This window comes from Mustela nigripes, chromosome 4, assembly GCF_022355385.1.
Source record: "Mustela nigripes isolate SB6536 chromosome 4, MUSNIG.SB6536, whole genome shotgun sequence".
Lineage (NCBI taxonomy): Eukaryota > Metazoa > Chordata > Mammalia > Carnivora > Mustelidae > Mustela > Mustela nigripes.
The window spans coordinates 62,646,521-62,669,371 of NC_081560.1; the positions used below are offsets into that span (position 1 = coordinate 62,646,521).

At 37.2% G+C, this 22,851-nt stretch overlaps 1 protein-coding gene across 1 annotated transcript in view; it reads left to right on the top strand.

Moving 5' to 3' along the window:
* THSD7A (thrombospondin type 1 domain containing 7A) overlaps positions 1-22,851 on the top strand; it is a 469,954-nt gene that overhangs the window by 372,472 nt on the left and 74,631 nt on the right. Inside the window, exons 8-11 of the mRNA XM_059396774.1 lie at positions 2,137-2,371; positions 6,926-7,041; positions 16,569-16,701; positions 17,974-18,077. Of these exons, the coding sequence (XP_059252757.1) occupies positions 2,137-2,371; positions 6,926-7,041; positions 16,569-16,701; positions 17,974-18,077 (588 nt within the window). The remainder of the gene's footprint in view (positions 1-2,136; positions 2,372-6,925; positions 7,042-16,568; positions 16,702-17,973; positions 18,078-22,851) is intronic.

Here is a 22,851-nt window from a genome sequence, read left to right on the forward strand (position 1 = left end):
ATTTGAGAAAGAGTAAGGAGAGGGGCAGAGGGAAAGAGAGAGAGAGAGAGAGTCCCTGCTGAACATGGAGACTGATACGGCGCTCCAAGATCGTGGACCCCGAGATCATGACCGGAGCCAAAATCAAGAGTCTGCTGCCCAGCTGACTGAGGCACCCAGATGCTCCAACAATCAAGTATTTTCTGTTCCTAAAATCCAGAAGACTACATAAATTCAGATAGATTAAGTCCAAGGGCTACATAAGTTAAAATAGATTAAATTATCAATAGAATAAGCAATAAATTCCTCATATAATCTGCTTGTAACAATATAAAGCTTCTCATTTTTATAATTGGCATTATACATAGCATAGGGGTAAGAAACTGAGCTCCAGGGGCGCCTGGGTGGCTCAGTGGGTTAAGCCGCTGGCTTCGGCTCAGGTCATGATCTCAGAGTCCTGGGATCGAGTCCCGCATCGGGCTCTCTGCTCAGCAGGGAGCCTGCTTCCCTCTCTCTCTCTGCCTGCCTCTCCATCTACTTGTGATTTCTCTCTGTCAAATAAATAAATAAAATCTTTAAAAAAAAAAAAAACTGAGCTCCATAAATTCTGACCTGTTACCATTATATCATTTAAGTTATATTGGCTCATCTACTTTATAATTTTTAACTTGTAATGAAGTTTGGGGTATAAAATGAGATCCCCCTACAAAGTATATATAACAGGGCTAGCCCATAAAAAATGGTTCCATAGTGACAACTTCACACTATATTCGTTTGATTAAAAGATACAGCCCTTTTACCTTTTATCATCTCTGTAATTATGGTATCTTAAAATGGCTGTATTTTAATACCACAGCAGCTAGACAGCAATTAAAATGTAGCTATCTTTGCTAGTACCTGAATTTTATTGTTATTCCTGGTGTCAATAGTGATTCCATGATATTTCTGCCCAAAATAAACAAAAACAGCTAAGAACTGTTACTCAGTTGCTTGCTTAAATCTTTTATTGACATCTTCTGGTACAATTAAAAATGTGCCAACATCAAAACTTAGAAATGAATACCAGTACCTTGGCAGAAAGCCCTTGAGAGAGCTCTTAAAAAGAAAAAAAAAAATCCTGCATCATCAACACTTTTGATACCACAGGGATGATTCTGTATAGGAGGGCAAACTTTGATGAGTGTGAGTTAAAATGCGACTCAAAAGATTTGGACTCTGGGGGCACTTCGGTGGCTCAGTGGGTTAAAGCCTCTGCCTTCAGCTCAGGTTATGGTCCCAGGGTCCTGGTAGCAAGCCCCGAATCGGGCTCTCTGCTTGGCAGAGAGCCTGCTTCCTCTTCTCTCTCTTCCTGCCTCTCTGCCGACTTGCGATCTTTGTCTGCCTAATAAATAAAATCTAAAAAAGATTTGGACTTTGAATGTAAAGGATATTTAGGAATGTCTTCCCTTTGTATGTGTGCAATTGAGTGATATATTTTTTAAAAACCATGTAAATGAATCCTACAAATCTATTTCAGTAAGTGTACAGTAAAAATTAGGGTTGATCAAGAAACAGTGTAGCATCATTTAACTTGTAGCCATCGCTCTTTCTTTGACATACAAAATGATAATATATCTTCCAGCCAATGACATCCTAGATTTGAAGAAACATGGTACACTATCATTACTACATGGCTTTTCCAGTAACACTGGGGAAGATCAGACAGCATCAGTTGATTTTAAGCCCCCGTTTCACATCACCCTAAAGCCCAATACATTAAAATAAGCGGTACTTTAAACCATGTATTTAAGATTTTCAGTTTGGGGAATAACATGTGAAAACACAATGGGTTTTCTCCATCTACAGAATCTCAATCCCCGTGTTTCCCTTCGTCATTTGTACCTCATTTTCTGCTTCTCTGGAGCATAATGCCTCTTTGAGGTCCTCCATAGTCCCCCAAAACAAAAATCATGCATATTACATTGCTTAAAATTGAAGCCAGAAGATGCCAAGTGGTATTAGATTACTATGTAATTTGCCTTCCCACCAGCGTGCTGGCCACTTAGTATGCGCGAACAAATGACAGGTATCATTGTTACTCTTAATTTCGAAGAAGAGAGAATGGTGAGCTTCCTGTCAGCACCGTAGCTAATCCTCTTCTGTTGTTCATTTCTGTAGGTGGAGCTCACTGTCCAAACAGCAGTGCTTTGCAGGAGGTGCGCGGCTGTAACGAGCACGCCTGCACCGTGTACCACTGGCAAACCGGTCCCTGGGGCCAGTGCATCGAGGACACTTCAGTGTCGTCCTTCAACACGACCACAACTTGGAACGGGGAGGCCTCTTGCTCCGTTGGCATGCAGACAAGGAAAGTCATCTGTGTGCGGGTCAACGTGGGCCAAGTAGGACCCAAAAAGTAAGGGCTTTAGAATGCTGAGGGTAAATCCTGTGGCCAGCCATGCAGAGGATTGGCTCAGGCTTCGCTTGCCTTTTGATGCTTGTCACACCTGTCCTCAAGAGCAGGATGTGTTTGATTTGAATGTCAGCGGCTGATCAAGTTCTAACAGCGAAGGAGTCTTGTACCTGGGATCTGTAAACCCCATAGAAATATTTCTGTGTGGCGCCCACTTTCAGTTTTACGGCAGCACTTTTCTCCTTTTATTAGGCTAGTGAGGCTGTGAAAGGAGGGCTTGCTCTGGGCCTGGCTGATCAATAACGACAGTGGATGAAGTCCTAGCAGCGCAGGTCGTCTGTGACCTCCTGTGTACCCATAGGCTATGGACTCTGCCTCTATGGTTTAATTGGGCTCTAGCCTTCTATAATCTGCCTTTCATTTTCCCTAGAAAATACTGTATCAAAAATACTGAAGCCAAACTTATTACATCTTTTAATGGTTAAATGAATAAGCCATTTACTTCTGAAAGAGAGCCTTGGGATAGGATGAGTGCTATGGTAAGTAGAAAAACCATCAGTTTCTCACTGGGGTTACAAATAGTGTAATAACAAGGCAAACGATTTGCTGGAGGGGAGGACAAAGAACCGGAAGAATTGGCATATTATATGTGCCCTGTGAGAAATATAAACGAAAACATGTCACAGCATAACTGAGCTAATCAGTTATTTGAGAAAATTAATAAATCAACTCCAAAAACGTATTCTTTTAAGGGTGGGGGCACTTTTATCTTTTGAGATAAAAGACAGCATAAATCTTTGAGAATTCAAATCTCCTTAGCCATGTAAGACAGGGAAAGTCAAACCAGTCAGTTTTGCTCTGGTATGAAAACAGCCTCGAAATTTCCAAACACTTGGCCAGGTGCTTCAGTATAATGTGTGACCTTAAGCATGCTCCTTAACCAATTCTGGCCTTAGTTTTCGAAGTTAATTGAAAGGATTTGATTAAAAAAGTAGTAATATAAGCACTCAATAAGTCTGGGAAAATATTATTTTCCCTTAAAAATTTGAGATCCTTTCTAATGTTTTGGGGAAATGATAATAATGTAGCTGATGTGTGGAAAACTTCAGGGGATAAATAATAATCCCATTAAGAGTTGTTATTATGTGGCCAGGGTTCCAGGCATTGAGGATATTTTGCCCCAATACTTCATTTGATTATATAATTTGAAATTCTGAAACATTAGGAAATACATGCCAGGAAGACTGGAATAAATTGAGAAACTATTCCACATCCTTAATAGGTAGCCCCAAACCACTATTTTAATAGATATAATGCTGAAGTTGTAAACAATGTAACACAGGGAGTTAATGGGCAGTGTATTAAAATTCTCTGGCACTAACAGCAGGGGCAGAAGTGCCAAGCCCTGGAAGATTCTGGGTCTTGCTGGGATGAGCATACAGGTAGATATACTTGCTGCAGAGGGCTGTGACCTGACCAACCTGGCACAGGATTACGGGTTATTATGCTGAGCTGCTACAAGTGAGCTCGCTCCGTTCCTGTTCCACAGTTCATCACCTGCAAATAGCGCTGCTGATGTTTTCCTCACTTACCCACGTTACAGTCTGTTTTTGCTAAGCAGTAGATATACATGTGTATAAACCTATGTGTGAAAGAGCCTGATGGATGAATGTCATTAAATCATTCAATAGGAAGGCTATCCTGAAGCCCCATGTCCAGCCACCACAATAATCCATTAAAAATTTCCTTTGCCCTTGCAGCCTTTATCCAATGACCTGGATGCGTGTATAGATTTGTCAAGTTAAATGGATTTACTTTGCCATTAAAGTTCTGAAAAATTAAGCAAATACTGTGAATCCAGGAGACAATGATACTGCCCTTATCCCTAACAGCTAGGTTAAATTCAGTGAATGCTTTTCAGTGGTAGGCATTTGAAACAAAAATGCAAATAGAAACATTGTTTTAAACTCCTCTTAATAAAACAGATTACTGTGCAATGGTAAAATCAATGTTATTGATCTTATCTATCCTCCGAGTAACAAACTTCAACTCCTATCACATCTGTTTAATTTGACCTTGAATAAGATTTGGGGGGAAATCAATTCCTTGATTTAAACCACAAATACTAAATACAAACAGTACAAAGGAGAAAAGAAGCATGTTGACTGAACCAATTGCTTCACCAAAGGAAATCTGAATTCATTTTATTGGATGTAATCTAGCCTAATTTATCTTTGTGTGTTCATTTAACGGCTTTGTTGTTAGTAATTTTATTCTCCACAGTCAGCCAAGTATCTTGCTGTGGATATTTCAAAACTAAAACTGAATTTTGGAGGTTGTCAATGATAACACTGTAAATTCCATTGATTTATAAAGGGCTAAAATTTGAAGAGTTTGCTATGAATGCTCTTCCATTATTAAAATTGTAAAATTGCTTCATTGATAAGGAGTGCCTCCAGTAATAATTATTAATCAATAATTCCATAATTCCAAAATAATTAACAGTATTATATGTGGGGTTTTGCCATACAGTGTTTTCTAGCTAATGGTTACATTATAATTCTAGATATTTATAATTTTATTTCTAACAATTCATTAACTTCTGTGACTCCCATCTGAATTTCTTTGTTGTCCCAGCAATTAGGAAAATCCAAGATTATCCTCAACATAAACCAGGGAGATTATTTCTTTTTGAAATCTTGAGTCCAATATATTTTTCAAATATACTTCCAAATAAACCCTAGTGTTATAGAGTGAAAGAGGAAAGCATGTATCTGTATAATTGAATAGAACATAATATTTATGTATGAGATGGAACATATAGATAAATAAGTGTAATACAAATTATATAAAAAGTGAAGTGTCAGCAAAGTGCTATAAAGATATTATGGAAAGGAGATTAATGATGTTGTTGTGGTTTTTTTCCACTCATAGTTCAGTTGTGAAAATCTGATTAATCTATTTGTTAAAAAGCAATTTATCCTGAGCTACAGAAAATTTGACTTCTGCCATCAGGAGTGTTTTTAAATCCCATTTTTCACTAATTTGCCAAGTTATTCTAGCAACTAGTAATACTAGTGGTTGTTGGTTTATTTCTTTGCTGCCTCTTAGCTTCTTTTTTTTTTTTTTTTTTTTTTAAAAGATTTTATTTATTTATTTGACAGACAGAGATCACAAGTAGGCAGAGAGGCAGGCAGAGAGAGAGAGAGGAGGAAGCAGGCTCCCTGCTGAGCAGAGAGCCCGATGCGGGGCTCGATCCCAGGACACCGAGATCATGACCTGAGCTGAAGGCAGCGGCTTAACCACTGAGCCACCCAGGCGCCCCGCCTCTTAGCTTCTTTGTCAGAGATTTATATGACCTCAAAAGAGAACTCCTTAGGAATCAGAACAATAAGTTACTTTTAGTCATATGAATTATGCTGTTATGTTTTATTGTCCTTAAGATACATCCTCTTCTAGTGTAAATGCTAGTGTAGAAATGGTAGAATCAGATCTTGAAGATACAGAGAAGAATTGGGAAAGTTAAAAAGAAAAATCACTTGAATATACAATCAGTAAGACAGTGTACTCAAAGCTCATACATCAGCTTCCTAAAGTTATCTTTTAAAAAGTGAAAACTCTTATATAAATTAAGACATTTCAATGTTTTCTCATTTTCTTTCTCTTTCCTAATAAATGTTTGCTGTATTTTTTAAAATAATTTAATTAATTTTACTATAATTTGTCAAAATCACAGTGTTTTACTTTTCTTTGAATTATTAGTTGACTGTTTTTGTTTTATCTGTATTTACTCTTTTTGTCCCCAATATTTATAATTTTAATATATAAATATATTTAATTTATTTATTTAATAATTTAATTTTTAAATATATTTAATTTTAATTTATAAATATATTTAAAATCCCATAATTAGGATAAATTGAAACTGGGGACAATGGAAGACAAAATAAGAATAGAGACACTAAATGAAATCAGGAATAAAGCAAAAAACTGCTTATCATAATACTCTATATACATTTATTATTTTGTTATTATATAATATATAGCTATAAATATCCTCTTAAAGCATGTCCTGTATATTGAATATATTGCATTACAAATTTTATGTTATGCCACGCATATTTTATAGAAATAAACTGTAGAATAACCTTGAAACTTATAATCAGCAATAAGCCTATTATACAAAGATGCAGAATTAGTCCTTAAATTAGTGATTTGAATTTCCACAAATTTCTTTTAGAGCATGTTAGAAAATATGTATTTATTAATGGAGAGATTTTTATAAGGAGTTACAGTATAATTAATTTATTTAGTTCTAGTAACACAATTACTGTTATTAAATCTATACATCCTGCCTTGTGAAGCTTTACTGAGGCCCAGTTTGGAAGAATCATGTAGTTGTATAGTTCTTAGAAAAAATGAACAGGCTCCTAGAAGTTAAATAATACAAGTTGATGACTGTTTAGCCATTTTAGTAATGAAAAATTTAAGGATACTAAATTACCTGGTTTTCTGGGTTACCAAAGAGGCTAAGTAATTTCGCTTTGCGTTTCCTAGGTGTCCTGAAAGCCTTCGACCTGAAACAGTGAGGCCCTGTCTCCTTCCTTGCAGGAAGGACTGTCTTGTGACGCCATATAGTGACTGGACATCATGTCCCACCTCATGTAAAGAAGGTATGAGCTCCAGAGTTCTGCAGATCACTCACCTAGAAAACACACTCACCAGGCAGGACCTCCAGGTTCTTCTGGCTGAGCAGTGTTTGTGCTTCTCACACGGGACTGTGTAATCCTGGTTTGTCGTGCATGCCATAACTATATGATGTAGATCGAAATGAGTGGATTTTAGGCTTTATTCTATTAATAAGGTTTCCTTTAACGTTATTCTAAAAGAATGTGTAGTGTCCCTGTGTATTTCAGAAAGAACATACAACAATCTTATCCATCCTCATGGCTTCCAGCCCTCTCACTGGCAAGAAATAGATAGCCATGGGCCCAGATTCACCATAAAATTAAATTATGCAGCCCCCAAGGCTGCAAATAAAGGAAAGAGAACAATGGCCAGATTAGACCTCTTCTAACACTTAACTGCCATGAGGCATTTGCAAGATGAGGATTTCCTCCCAGTTTGGTTTGTTTTTTTTATTTCTCACAAAGACTAATATGATGGCAGACACTTTGATAACCGAGTGTCTTTTTCTCAGAAAGTGTCCTTTCTCATTGCTGCTGAGAAGGATATAGATATCCTCCAGGTGACTTACGGAATACTCGAACAAATTTTCTCTGTGTCCTGGGTGACACTCTATTTTTTTTTTTTTTTTAATTTTACTCTCCCAGCAAATACTGATAGTTTTTCTTAAATTTATTTTGTGTTTTTATTTTATTTAAGCTTCTGGACTCTTACTAAAGAGATTCAGTTAAGAGTCAACTTCTTGAAGGGCCTGGGTGGTTCAGCTGGTTAAGCATTTGACTCTTGATTTCAGCTCAGGTCATGATCCCAGGGTGGTGAGGTCTAGCCCCACGTCCATGTTCCACATTCAGTGCAGAGTCTGAGATTCTCTCTCCCTCCCCCTCTGTCTTTTCCCGCTGTTTATTCTTTTTCTCTCTAAGCAAATGAAATAATTAAAAAGAAAAAGATGTATCAACTTCTAGATTAACCACTATTTTAAATTGCCAAAAATTATTTAAATCATTAAGATGTTATATGAGATCATAAATTTAATAATGGATTGTTTTTACAGAGTGATTATCATTTTATACAGTTAAAACATGGGTTCCTTTTTACGCTTTCTAAAAAATTTTAGGTACCTTTGAAACATCAAATAAAATTAAACCATAAAGTGAGCAAGAATATAAAATTTTTATTTTAAAAGTCTTTTAAGACACCTAAACTGGTTTTGGTGTAAAAAGTTTTAAGCATTAACATTTTCAAAACAATGTTAATGGCATTAAACTTAATCATAAACCAGTGTCACTGACAATTTTTCCATTTTCTTCTTTTATTTGCTTAAAAACTAAATAACAGATGAGATCATCTGGCTTGGTCATAATCAGCAACAGAATGATATTTTATCAGTCAACATTTCTGTGGTAAATATTAGTTATTCATCACTACAGTAAAAAAGCTTATTGATTACATGGAATTCATGTGCTTTCAAAATTTATTCTTAATGTTTTTATACGTAATGTTCATGTTAGTATAAGGCAATTATTTAATAATTCCAAAAATGTGCAGTTACACTTATAATCATGTAATTAATAAACTAACACAAATATAATATTTTTAATGAAAATGAAAGGCAAGAAAAGACCTTTGCCTTTTTCTTATATTAAATACTTCCTTGTACTGCGTAAAGTATTTTAAAATAAAATTTGGAATGCTCTAAAGTATTTCAAGGAAATAAAGTTGAAGAACACAAAATATTCCATTAAACTGATTCTAGGATAGTCACAAAAGTGAGGAATCAGATAAGTTTTTCTCATTTCTTTAGGTCTTCATTTGAAATTAGTTTGGGATATTAGGATATATCCAGGAATTAGAAACTATTCTAGTAGCCTATGAATTTTCTAGTGTAGGAAGAAGGAACAAAAGATATATGCCTGGAAAAGAAACAAAAGATGTAATTAATTATAAAAATACTGTAGTTTAAAATTGAATAATATAATTTTTATTTTGATTTCTGCTGAATTTTATAGTACCAAGAAAGTGATTTGCTCTTCTCTGTTTTGACCATTTATAATTTATTAAAATTATGTGACAAACTATGATTACTTGTATTAGGCCTTTTAATTAAATTTAGCAGGCAGATGAAGAAATAAACTGTAAATACTATGTACATGTTAATTACATTAATACTTATTGGTGTATATATATGCATAAATACTTACTGAATTTCTTACTTAATGATTCCTATATAAAACTGGTACATTACTGGCCCTGTAGAGAAGACACAGTCCCTGACTTCAGTGAGATTTTGATTTCATTTAAAATACAGAATAGCATGAGTTCTAAAATGTAAAACTCTTCAATATAAACCAGATAATGTTAAGACTTGTTTCAATAAGATTTAGCTGTAAAACAGAGCTCTAAGGAAGGGAAGGGGGGAAATATTGTGGAAAAAAATAGTAGGGAAAACCTTGTTGAAGGTGGAAGCAATCATTTTGAAAGCAGGAACATAAAAAAGAATCCCAAGGGAGGATCAAAAGCACCAGGAAGACTCTTAGGTGACCATGTGAAGGTATGTTATTTAAGAGGAAAGAGACAACTAGCCCATTGGAGCCCAGAGAATAGGGAGAAAAATCAAGATGTGATGTTGGTAAGAAGAATAGAGACAAGTTATGGAAGACCAAGTTGGGCTTATGTCTAGCAGGACACAATTTTTAGTTTTTGAGCATATGTATAAGTAGTGGGTTTTATGATATAATGGAATGAATGAACTTTAAGTCAGCAAATCTTTGAACACCTGTCTTGGCCACTTAGCAGTCCTGTAAGCTTGTGCAAGAAACTTAAGCTCACCAGGCCTTGCTTATAACATCTATGGTGGTTCTGTAGCACCAATGAGATAATGTATGTTACAGTACTCTATGCTTTGTGAACCATGATCCAACTGACATATAATTTATTGGTTAGCTTATTATTGATTTGATGATTGATTGACTGACCTATCTATCCATCCATCTATCCATCCATCCCGTATTTTCTTTTTATTTAAGTTCCTGTAGGAAATAACCTTCATGCTGCATATGGTTAATTTCTGGTGAATGCAGTCTAAATGTTGTCTTTCTTAGAAGTTTGTGTATCAGTGTGAGAAAAGTATTTAGATCGTGATGAAGAAAAAAATGATCATTATTAAGTATTTGTTGACATGTTTACTGATACTTGTTTTTAAATACTCATTATGTCATTAAACATCATGAATATTATTTTAAGCAATTATCTATTTTTTCCTTTCAGTGGAGATATCTCAAATAAATTTAATATTTTAAATTTTAAATATAAATGATATAGCAGTAAACAAGGAAATCAGTGTTCCTTGCTCTCAAGAAGCTTATAGTCTGGTGGTATGAGGCAGACTGGGCATTTAATGATTGTTCTAATCTCTCAATGAGTATGAAGGATCAAGGCATGGGTGAAGGGGGTCTTGAGAGAAGAAAAGTTGTGCCATCATTTTGGAGAACGCAGAAGCAGACAAGCTAATAACATAGAATTTCTAGGCAACATGGAGACCCCACTTAGTTATGTGTTTAAAAAGGGATTCCTCAGAGCAGTTGTCATTGTTTCTCCAGGGATGTTCAGCTGCCTGAGTGCAGAAAAAGTATAACCAAATAATTGGTTTTGACTAGAATTGGGGTTTTTCTAGGAGAGTACCAGGGAAAAAGGGAGGAGCAGGGAATCAAGGGTGTTCTCAAGGGAGTCTCCATTGTAATAATGAAGGTGGAATCTCAGTTGGGTTGGGATGTAAGTGAGGTCATGAAAGGAATGATAGATAATGAAGAAGTAATAAGGACAGTGGACTGGCAGTCTCAACTGAGTTTGAAGAACTTTAGTAAAATGAGAACCGAATCTGTTGAACTGGAAGTTTAGGAGGAATGACGGGAAAGTAAGATGTTTTAAGATGAGAGTGTGCAAGTACTAATGATAATAGCATCAAGGGCTGAACAGAAGGCGCTAGTAATGGATTTGAAACAGAGGAAAAGGTTATTGAAGATGAGGAGGTACAGTAATTCAGAGCCCAGCACCTTGCCTGGAATAACCATGTGGTTGCCAAAGCCAGCAGAGTGGTGGCTGGGGTAGGAAGAGAAAGGATCGCATTGAGGGACATTCTAAAGTGGTTAATTAATGAAATGCTAGTAGCTGGCTGCTGCGAGGTGGGTATCTGAAGGAATGCTGGTGACAGAGGAGCTGGAGATTTTTAAAGATAAAAGGAAAAGAAAAGTCTAGGAAATGTGTAGAATCAGCTTCACTGGCAAAAAGTGTGAAGGAAACTTTCCAAGAAGAGATAGGAGATGAGAGACCGTGTGTTCTAATGGGGGTCTGGGTGGGAGGATTAGAAGATGGAATAAAATGAGAAATCGAAGATCAGGTTACACACGTAGGGAGTGCTATGGGACCAAATGGTGATGGAAGATGTGGGGGTGTCGGGAGAGGGTCGTGGCAGTGGTGCTAGTTTTTTGTGGTGAGTGACAGACATGTGAGGTATAGAATGAGTTTAGTTGGCTGTCTCTTGAAGGATTTAGTAACCGCTGTGAATTAAAATGCACGGTGCCACTAGGATACTGTTCTCACCCCTGGAGCTCCTGGGTGGTGGTGGCCAAGGAGTCCAAGAATGCCAGCTCAGAAACCTGCTGTCCTGTGACAGGCTCTCTGAGAGCAGGGCTGTGTTTGGTTAAACCAGGTCATCTCAGCAGGAGCAGAAGACCAGCCCTGCTTATTCTATTCGGAAGCTTTGTATTGAGTCTCACATAACAAAAGGCTTTCAGAAACCCTAAACCTAGGCACTCAGACTTAAAAAGAATAACTCTAATTGTGTATTGAGGAAATAAAGCCAAGGGAATGAGAGAAGGGTTTGCTGTTGGACAACAGTGCCAAGATGCATTGTATACCCAGAGAAACCTTTCCTGTTTTTGCCTGTAGACTGCTTTAACTGATAATAACAATACAGTGGTGTTATAGAAAACTAGCTTATTGTTGTAAGGGGGGAAAAAAAAGCAATGACATGTGGTTAGGTTTTTTTTTTTTCTTTTCATTATTTGGTATGAAATGGGAATAATCCAGGCTTCATTGAAATAACACTGACTTCCGCACACAATTAAAAATAGTAAATGGAGTTCTATGTTCAAGGACAGATAATAGCAACAGAAAATTAACTCAAGGATGGAGTGCTTATTTAATTCTTCAGGTAAAGTCTAAATCTTATTAGAGCTTTAAACTTAAGAAGAGGTGGGGCCACCCTCCCTTTAAAAATCATTTTCAGAAATAAGATTACACTGTAGTATTGCAGAAGATGGACTAGAATAACTTAGCATGCCAGGAAAAACAAAAAGAATTATTTGAAATGTCAGTCAGCCCTCTCTCAAGATGTGTCTTGAAAAATCAATGCCGTTAAGGATCAGTATTGAGTAGAGGGTAGTTTTAATCCTCAAACCAGTTCACTTGTTATCTTTTTCCAGATTTTTATAAATTTTTATGCGGGACTCTTCTAAAAAATAGGAAACATTTATGCCTATAAGTACTTGTAACTATAATCTTAAAAATATCAGTACTTTTGATTAAATAATACATTTTACTCTTCAAATTCTGTCCACTCCTTTTTTCTAATACATTTATTGACTTGAAAACTAGAAGGGATATCGCAGAGAAGTCTAGTCTACCTTGATGCCCTGAAGCAATACGGCACTAGAATTACCCCCAAAGATATGAAAACTCCCTTTACATTTTGCTTCTTGCATGACACATTTCCCTTTCAATTTCCTAGCACTCCAGTGCTCAATCTGCCATCCATCCTATGTCTAGCTTAACAAATCTTGGTTTTGCCTGCCCTTTAAATCCTTCCATCAAGTAAATTATCTGGTGAAATTTATCTTGACTATCATAAGATAATCTGTAAAATGCTATAATATAACTACATGAGAGACTGCATATCCTCTGAGTCTGTGTGCCTCATTATCATGTAATTGTTTTTGAGTATCTAACTCCTTTTTCTGTTTCTATCCTAGATAGATATTTTCACTATTAGCACAATAGGTATATTTCTTTATTTTCCCCATGTTTATTATTTCCAATGAACAAAACAATCCCTTATTTTTTATTAATTTTCAGTGCACAGACTTTGTACCCAGGTGCTTCCTACTATAAGGAAGTGGATAAAAAGAAAGAGAAGGTGCTACCTAACAATCCACTTGAGAAGTGAAATAAATGTGTCTGCTCACCCAGCAAATATTTATTAAATCCTTACCATATGTGACTGGTGTTCTGTGTCCTAAGACACAAAGATAAATGGAAAACTAAGGATGTCTATTAACCACATGCAATAACTGAGTGCGAATATATACAGGAAACTATGAAGGTTGTAAAACTCCAGGTTTGCCCGCTCAAGTTATTAGTGAGAAACCTTCCACTTTTCTTTCTAAATATGTGCCATAGCTCTCTCTTTGTCTGTATTCTGATCTGAGGGCTCTCTAACCTGGCTGAGCTCCACAGTGCTGTTTCTTTGAGTATACAAGTAATTTCGTAACTGAGATCTGAGAGTCAGCGCACCTCCCTGTGGATAGAAACACGGATATCGTGACACTTCCTGTGTAACCCCATTAAACTTCCTCTGTAGGTGTTACAGCTTTGGATTGTTCTGCTTTCATCAGCTCACAGTCACTGTTCTGTGGGCCACACGAGGTCAAGGTATTTGAACCTTTTTTAAGAATAAGTGGATTGCCAGTGTGGAATCAATTATGGAAGTGAAAAGAGTTATCGTGATCTTATATATCAAATACAAGCTCATGGACGTTGCGATGAAAAGACACTAGAATGTTTCAGAGTTGTACCTGAGGTGAAATTTTTGCTTTGAGGTTGAAAAATGAAGTAGGATTGAGACACTGTCTGCTGCTTCTATCACAGGAACTAACTCTCACAGGAGCAGCACTGCCTGTGTCCCTTGTGACAGTTAGTGATGCAGAGCTTTTAGTGTATAAGGTGCCACTGAGGCTGAACTAATTGTCTCCTCCAGGTTCCAGATCCCTGGGTCTCAATTCCATGTCTGTTGTCTACCTGCATGTAGACAACATGGTTGGTGAGTTACTCACTCTGAGAACCTTGACCATCCTGGAAACAAAGACCCACTCCTCCATGCTCTTATGTTCTTTCTTTCTTTCCCTATTAAACAAACAACCACCTCCTTCCTTCCCCCAATGCTAACCAAATAATAAGAATGAATATGCAGTTTGTATACTCTTTTAAAAAGATGAAAGACCATAATGTTAAAAAACAAAAAAAAAAAGAAAGAAAAGAAAAATAGTAGAAAGTGTAAAAGAAGGATTGAGTCAGGTAGTGCATGGAGTTGGGGAAACGGGACAGGAAGAGAAAAATCACACTGTGAAGTCAAAGTTAAGGTAAACTTCAGAAGGAAATTAGCCCTGAGATTCTGGTGAACAAAGCAAAAAATAGAAGCCTTAAGAGTCTTAACAGATTGTCAAGGGAAACAAAATTTTCCTAGCTCTAAATTATTAGAGGAATTTATCACCTGGACCTTAAAATAGGGGCCACTGGAACAACATAATGGATGGAGGCAGCATTAGCAATTTTATTAGAAGTCCCTTTGGTGTTTCTTAGATCTTTCCTAGATAGATGATATTTAATATGTAAAAGTTGCAACTGGTATTCAAACTGCTATTGTTACAATTTTTTTAAAAAAGTCTCTGACAGTATTTTCACATTCTTTTTTTTTTTTACTTGACAGAGATCACAAGTAGGCAGAGCAGCAGGCAGAGAGAGAGGGGGGAAGCAGTCTCCTCACTGAGCAGAGAGCCCAATGCGAGGCTTGATTCCAGGACTCTGGGGTCATGACCTGAGCTGAAGGCAGAGGCCTAACCCACTGAGCCACCCAGGCACCCCAGTATTTTCACATTCTTTAATTCTCTGCTACTCACTACCTCCAGCCCCTAACCTCCTACTTTCTTACCTGTCGTATTCTAATTATTCACTGAAATAGTTAATATAATCACTAGTAGTAGAGGTTTTCACCACAATGGGAATAATCCTAAAAACTTACATGTGAACCCTAGAATCTTAAATTGGGATAAAATACGCAAGGTCATCTATTCCAGTCGATCTCAAACCTGGCTCTTCATTCACAGTTCCCTGGCAAGCTTTGTAAAAATCTGATTCCCAAATCCAGCTCTTAGAGATTCTGACTTAGTAGTTATGGGTAAAGGGTGAGAAATCTCTATTAACTTTTATTTTCAGGTTTTGAAAGAAATTTTCCTATACAGTCAGACATTTAGGAATCCTTAATATGCTTCTTTCTCCCTGCTCTTATGGAAATCTTCAGTCCACATTGCTGGGAGTCACTTGCCCAGACCATTTTAAGGGATACCCCGACTTCATGAGGGACAATGTCCTTTATTAGAAAGTTGTGATTGTCAAATCACGTTTTTCTACTAACACAATAACTTTAAGAGAGTCTCATTTAATTGTTTATTAGACATCCATTGTTAGGGACAGCTAACCTTTCTAAATTTCTCTGTTCTTGTATCTGCATATCAAATATTTAATGATCTTGCAAAAAATGTAAATGCATCATGCAAACTGTATTAAAATAATTCTCTAGGGAATTCTAAGGTAAGTAAAATCATGTCATGTGATTGTGCCTTGGTCCTTAAAGGGTATATATTTCAAATTAGAATATTTTTTAGTAAAGTTGGCAAGTCTTCTATTCTACATTGTCTCTTTCAAATACGAAAATATTTGGACATCTTTAGATGAGTAATACTGTTAAGTTGGTATCTTCATTGAAGGTAAATCTTAATTATTTCCATTGTTTTTTTTTTTTAAACATAATTTGGAGTTATTTACTTACAGTAATTGCTACTCTGAATGTTTCTGTAAAAATTCTGCCTCTAGGAAACCACTTTCGTTTCACTACTTACAGCCTTGATGTTTAGAATGTGACCTGAATTGAAGATCTTAGGCTGTTTAACATGAATAATAAATGACTAGAATAATTTATGAGGTGTGCATTTCAAATTAAGTGAATAACAAAGAAATAAAATTTCACATTAAAGCATTGAATATAGTCTCCTAAGAAAGATTCATTAGAACTGTATGAGTCCCATGTGGTAAACAGGACTATGTGAAATGGCATAAAAATAAGCGTAAGGTAGAGGAAAATAAATTAATTAGATCTGTCATATTTCTCAAGGGGAAAGAAATATACAAAAGAGCAATTACTTTGTATCTGTACATTAGCAAGGCTAGTTGATACGGAACTGTTTTCTCTGTTCTTCACATTTTTTAATATAAATTGGTTGGGTTCTCAATATAAGGGTCTGGAGAATTTGGAAATTTGGGAAATGATGAGACTAGATGAGACCTCTCATTCAAGGATGTCAAAGCACATGTAGCTGGAAGCAAGGTAATTTCTTCACAAGGGCTGGCATGTGGACATTGTTTTATCAGTGCAGGGTACAGCAGTTAAAAAGCTGCCTCATTCCAGGGGACTCCGGAGTCAGAAAGCAGTCTCGGCACAGGGTCATCATTCAGCTGCCAGCCAACGGAGGCAGAGACTGCCCGGACCCACTCTATGAAGAGAAAGTCTGTGAGGCCCCTCCAGTGTGCCAAAGCTACAGGTAATGGGGTAAAAGAAAAACCATTGTAAGCCATGCACTGAGCAAATACTCCAAGACCATTTTCTTTCCCATGATGAGAAAAGAAAGCCAAGGACGGACCCACAGGCTCGGTGGAAATTTGCACAGGTTGTGGCTGTGTGTGCCATTGCTTGCCTCTTTAGGGGAGCTGCCCCCTACTGGAATTATCTCCAGGGAGGCAAATACTTGTGTAAATTTCCAAACTGTGTCACTAGCTCCAGGGATTGGGGGAAGTGTTTTATGATGATCTAAACTATAAGAAACTCAGAGAGGTGGTTAATAATTATGAAACACCTAAGTGATTCTCTTCCTGGTCGAGGAGTACCCTAAGCATTCCTCCCCTGGCTCCAAAGAGCACCTGTTCCTCATAAATGCTGGCATTCCGGTTCACAAAATGACATCTTTACTTCAGTGTTGCTAATAAGTTGTCTGTGCTATTCATTTGTGGCCACCTCGAGGAAAATTCAGGTTATTCAAGCTATATAACATCATCTTGATGATTATTAGGGAAATTTTTCCTCATAACTATTAAAAGAAAGCACCTACTTAAAACGATGCAGTACATAATTGCAGTCTGCTGACAGATGATGTATTATGGCATTAATTGATAGAATGTGTGATCACAAAATAAGATAAATCTGATGAATACGATGGCATATTTGTCATCTTATTTTCTCTGTATTTAATTCCGACATGACAAACAGTATAAATGCATGTTTCCTCTGAACAGTGACTGACAACTGTCAGCCCCAGACTTACTTATTTGAGAGATTTGTTTTTGTAAAATGTATTTTAATTGCAGTTTCTGAGTTACCCCTGTGATGCTACCCAAAAGATACCATACCAAAGGTTCATGACTTGAATACAGTTTTATAACTTGAATATAAAATAAACATACCTTATTTAAATGGGATGCATCACTTGTAGTACTATCTGCATAGTAGATGTGATTTAAAAATGTGACAAGTATTAACTATACTTCAGTATTTTTTAAAAAGGTTAAATACATCTATAGAGTTCATTTCGATAGAAGCTGACAATGATGAACTCTTGTCTCCACAGCCATAGAAACTGCCTGTATATTTAATGCTGCTTTTTACAATGTCTTGATAGAGATCTAAATTACATTTAGATAGGACTGAGCCTTGGGAAATAAATTCCCACTTGCCGTGTTCAAAGTCATGTTTCCATCTCTCTGTGGTTTGCCTGGCATTTTTGCTTCCTCTCTGTGGGGCTTCCGTTCTTTCCTTGCAGGTGGAAGACTCACAAATGGCGCAGGTGCCAGCTGGTTCCCTGGAGTGTGCGACAGGACAGCCCCGGAGCGCAGGAAGGCTGCGGGCCTGGACGCCAGGCAAGAGGTGGGAAGCTCCATTCCACACTTAATTCACTTTTCATTCCTCCATCATATCACTCACTTAACCATTAGCTTGAGGAGTCTGTTGCTTTGAAGACATGCTCGGTGACCAGAGCAGCAGACGTCCGTCCACTTCGGCCCAGTCCACCTGACATGGCTACATGGAAACATCCTTTTAAACTATGTCCTTCATTCTTTGAGCAGAGCCTGTAACTCCTCTGGCTGAATTTTTCCTCCATTCGTATTTAGAAGGTAATCAGAGCAAACTCTCAAGGAGGCTATGACTGTACTGTACCCTGCAGCTTGTTTGGGATTTTTTGGTTAGTTTTTCTTTCATGGCATTCCAGAGCAGTTAGCTTGTCACCCTAACACTCAATGAGATCCATACGTCCTTGCCTATAGGAACTCTCTATGTGCATGTGTACAGCATACTATGGTTGGTTAACTTTCCAAAAATGCTCAGCAACGACATTCCTAATGTTGCCATGGCTATGCCCATTCCTGTTCATATTCAGTACTGATTTTTAAATGACAGATTTATTTACTCAAATTTACTGCCATATGCGGACTGCAATCTGTCTGCACTACTAGATAACATGTGATCTTGCAGAAATGAGTGACGGGAAATGTTTCCAACATTTACTGGGTAGTGTGGTTATTTACTAGGTATTGTGGATGATACATTCCATGCTTTGGAACATGTTGTTTATACTTGTAGCAACTTCGGCCTTTAGAGAACATGATTGTCTTTACTTACATTGAATTTGAGCGTGTAGTTCCTGCTATATTCTTAAAATGTAGCTATGTATTTAATTTAATTCATAAAAACCTGTTTTCCCCCTCATTGGTAGTTATGTATGTGGTGATGATGCAAAAGTCTGAACACATAAAATTCCAATTTTTGTTGATTTTGATCCTTGACAGTGAAAAGGTTGCTTTTCTAACTTGAGAAAAATAGCTTCTTTTTGGTAAACATCTTCTGTTTTTATCATCATCTTTTTAGAAACCTTTATTTAAAACCTAAAATTTAGTTTATAAAGAATATTAACAATCTAGCGATGTTTAGAATTTTATTTCATATACTTAATTTTCCTTATCTGTCCTCCACCATCAGCTACGGCGAGAACATAATTATCTCCTGTTACTGTTAGAGAAACTTAGGTATTTAGAACTGAAAGTCATTCTCCCCATTGCAAACCATTCATCAAGAAATTGAGTGTTGGGGCACCTGGGTGGCTCAGTGGGTTAAAGCCTCTGCCTTCGGCTCAGGTCATGATCTCAGGGTCCTGGGATCGAGCCCTGCATCGGGCTCTCTGCTCAGTCAGGAGCTTGCTTCCCTTCCTCTCTCTCTGCCTGCCTCTCTGCCTACATGTGATCTCTGTCTGTCAAATGAATAAATAAAAATTAAAAAAAAAAAAGAGAAAGAAAGAAATTGACTGCTAAAAGAGCTTCTTGTTCACCTTCCTCATTCCTCCTGAGTCAAGCATACGGTTGCATACAGCTCTAGCCCTACACGGAGTTTATAACGCAACAGGCTTGAGTTTGGGAATCAGGAAATAGGAGTTTAGTCTAGTTTTTTCACTAACACAGGGTGAGGCTTGCTCATCCCTCCTCCTTCCTGGGTCTCAGTTAATTTAAATGAAGAAATGAAAAGAGGGTTGGACCAAATGATCTTGCAGGTTTTTTCCAATTTTCGTATTCTACAATCTATGCGCAGATAATGCCCAGGGATCAAAGTGTGAAATGAAGTTTAGGTAAAACAGAGGAAAGCCGTATTTTTATAAAATAGCATGGGAGGAAACCTGAGATATGGTAACAGCAGCACAAGTGTGAAAAGAGCTTCAGTTCCAAATTATTCCTTAACCACTGTGCAACTGTGGTTCATTCATTTCCTCCCTCAGAGGCTGAGAACCTAATGATCCCCACAGTGCTTTGTACATATTAAGTATTTCTTCAGAGTTAATTCCTTCCCCCTTCCTGTTAGATCATGGCCCCAGGGAATGTACACAGAGGTCACAGTAGGCATAAAAGCAACAATATTAACATGGGTGTTTTTGTTTTCGACACATAATCTGCATAAAAACGGTTCTTTCTGTGATTACTGGCAACCATCTCATTTCCAAATCTGAAAACCTCTGTTCATCCCTCCTCCTGGGTGTCTACTTCAAAGTATCTAATACTGTGACCCACTCCCAGCACGAAAAGAGGAACTTCCTCTTGCTTCCTCAAGGCTACTTTCTCCTGCCTTTCTCACTGTTCCTTTCGTAGTTTCCAGTTACTGGTGCCTCTTCCTCAGCCTGTACTTAAATAATGTTTTCTTGTCTTGGTATTTAACTCTACCTTGTCAGTCTCCTCTAGTCTCAGAATATCTGGGAAGAGAAAGTTGCATTTTAACAAATAATTTCTACATAAATATAATCAAAAGAACCCCTTCAACTTCCATATGAAGATAGCCTTTTTCTTTGTTGCCTTGGGAGATTAAAGATGCTTCTTCTTAGAGCCTGTATTCCTACAGAAACATGAAATAAGGAGAATTAAGAGGATAGAAATATCTTTTGCTAGTGGCAAAAAGAATTTTCTTCCTTTGAGGGTCCTGGCTGTTTTCAGAACTCTGTGTGATTGACCTGTCAGATTCTTGCTATTTTCATCTTTGTTCTTATCTGATCAGAGACTAAAATGCCAACTGGTTCTGGTTTTTTTTTTTTTTTTTGGATGATGATTAAAATTATTATATGGTAAGGATTAGGATCAATCAGCAAATATTATAGAGAAGCTATCCCCTGTCCTCTCTTATACCTCAGACTTTCTCGTTCCAGTCACTCATTCAGCTGTGACTGAATTCAGAAGACTCTGTAGAAGCCACGGATGTCAGCAAAGGATGCATATGTTCAAGCCAGGGAGCTTACATTCGATTAGGGAAATGAGATCACTGGTAACATCATCCAACGAGTGGGAGGTAAAGACTAAAACTGATTCTTTGCAAAAGCAACCATTTGAAGCCAAAGCACTGAAGAAAGACCTAAAGGAAGGGCTGGGACTTGACTTGTACCGTAACATTAGAGTGAGTAGGAAGGAGAGAAAATAAGATCAGTTATACAAGGTCAGTATTTGGAGAAAGAAAAACAAAAACATTAAAAGTGTTCACGGGAAATTGGGTAGGTTCAAGCTCCAGAGATGTGAGCTAGAGCTAGAGGTGATTTTGTAGAAGGAATATACATGTCAGGATCAGTATTTTCAGCCTTGTTCAATAAGTGGTAGGAGCAAGGACCTGAAAAAAGCACTCTTCTATCTGTCAGCATGTACAGAATAAGCTAGGAAGATAAGACACGTGGGTCGGATGCCAGCTAGCACTGGGCTGTTGCAATATGAGGCTGAAGTAATAGGGGCTCAGACTTGAACCACAGTAGGGGGAATGGGCAAAAGAAGTGGTTTTTCAACATGCAGTAGAGGAAAGTAATTTGAAGACTTAGTGGCAAATTGTAGAAGCAGAGATAGAAATAAGTGACTCAAAGATAATTATATGGTCCTTTAAGTCCAGCATTTTCTGCTTGAGAGTAGTTGTAATATTGGTGAAAAGTCTTTGGTCTGAAAGAACTAATTTTAGAAATTATATTTTTTTATATTGTGCAGTAGAGATGATGGCATGGGAGCCAACTGGAAATATCCAGGTATGTGTTGAAATAGAGAAATGTCACTCTAGAGATGCCTTAGGACAGCAGATAGAAATGTGGGCAGCATTTCCATAAAAGGATTTGATGAAGCCAAGGGAGCAATTGTAAATGGGATTGACTCCTTAATTTCTCTTTCTTCTGTCTTGTTGGTGTAGAGAAATGCAACTGATTTCTGTGCATTGATTTTATATCCTGACACTTTATTGAATTCCTGTATAAGTTCTAGCAGTTTTGGAGTGGAGTCTTTTGGGTTTTCCACATATAGTATCAATTAGATTTTAAGCCAAAGACTATAATACACCTAAAGGAGCTGGAGAAAGAACAAGAAAGAAACCCTAAGCCAAGCAGGAGAAGAGAAATCATAAAGATCAGAGCAGAAATCAATGAAATAGAAACCAAAAAAACAATAGAACAAATCAACGAAACTAGGAGCTGGTTCTTTGAAAGAATTAATAAAATTGATAAACCCCTGGCCCGACTTATCAAAGAGAAAAGAGAAAGGACCCAAATAAATAAAATCATGAATGAAAGAGGAGAGATCACAACTAACTCCAAAGAAATACAAACTATTATAAGAACATACTATGAGCAACTCTACGCCAATAAATTTGACAATCTGGAAGAAATGGATGCATTCCTAGAAACATATAAACTACCACAACTGCACCAGGAAGAAATAGAAAGCCTGAACAGACCCATAACCAGTAAGGAGATTGAAACAGTCATGAAAAATCTCCAAACAAACAAAAGCCCAGGGCCAGATGGCTTCCCAGGGGATTTCTACCAAACATTTAAAGAAGAACTAATTCCTATTCTCCTGAAACTGTTCCAAAAAATAGAAATGGAAGGAAAACTTCCAAACTCATTTTATGAGGCCAGCATCACCTTGATCCCAAAACCAGACAAGGATCCCACCAAAAAAGAGAGCTATAGACCAATATCCTTGATGAACACAGATGCGAAAATACTCAACAAAATACTAGCCAATAGGATTCAACAGTACATTAAAAAGATTATTCACCACGACCAAGTGGGATTTATTCCAGGGCTGCAAGGTTGGTTCAACATCCGCAAATCAGTCAATGTGATACAACACATCAATAAAAG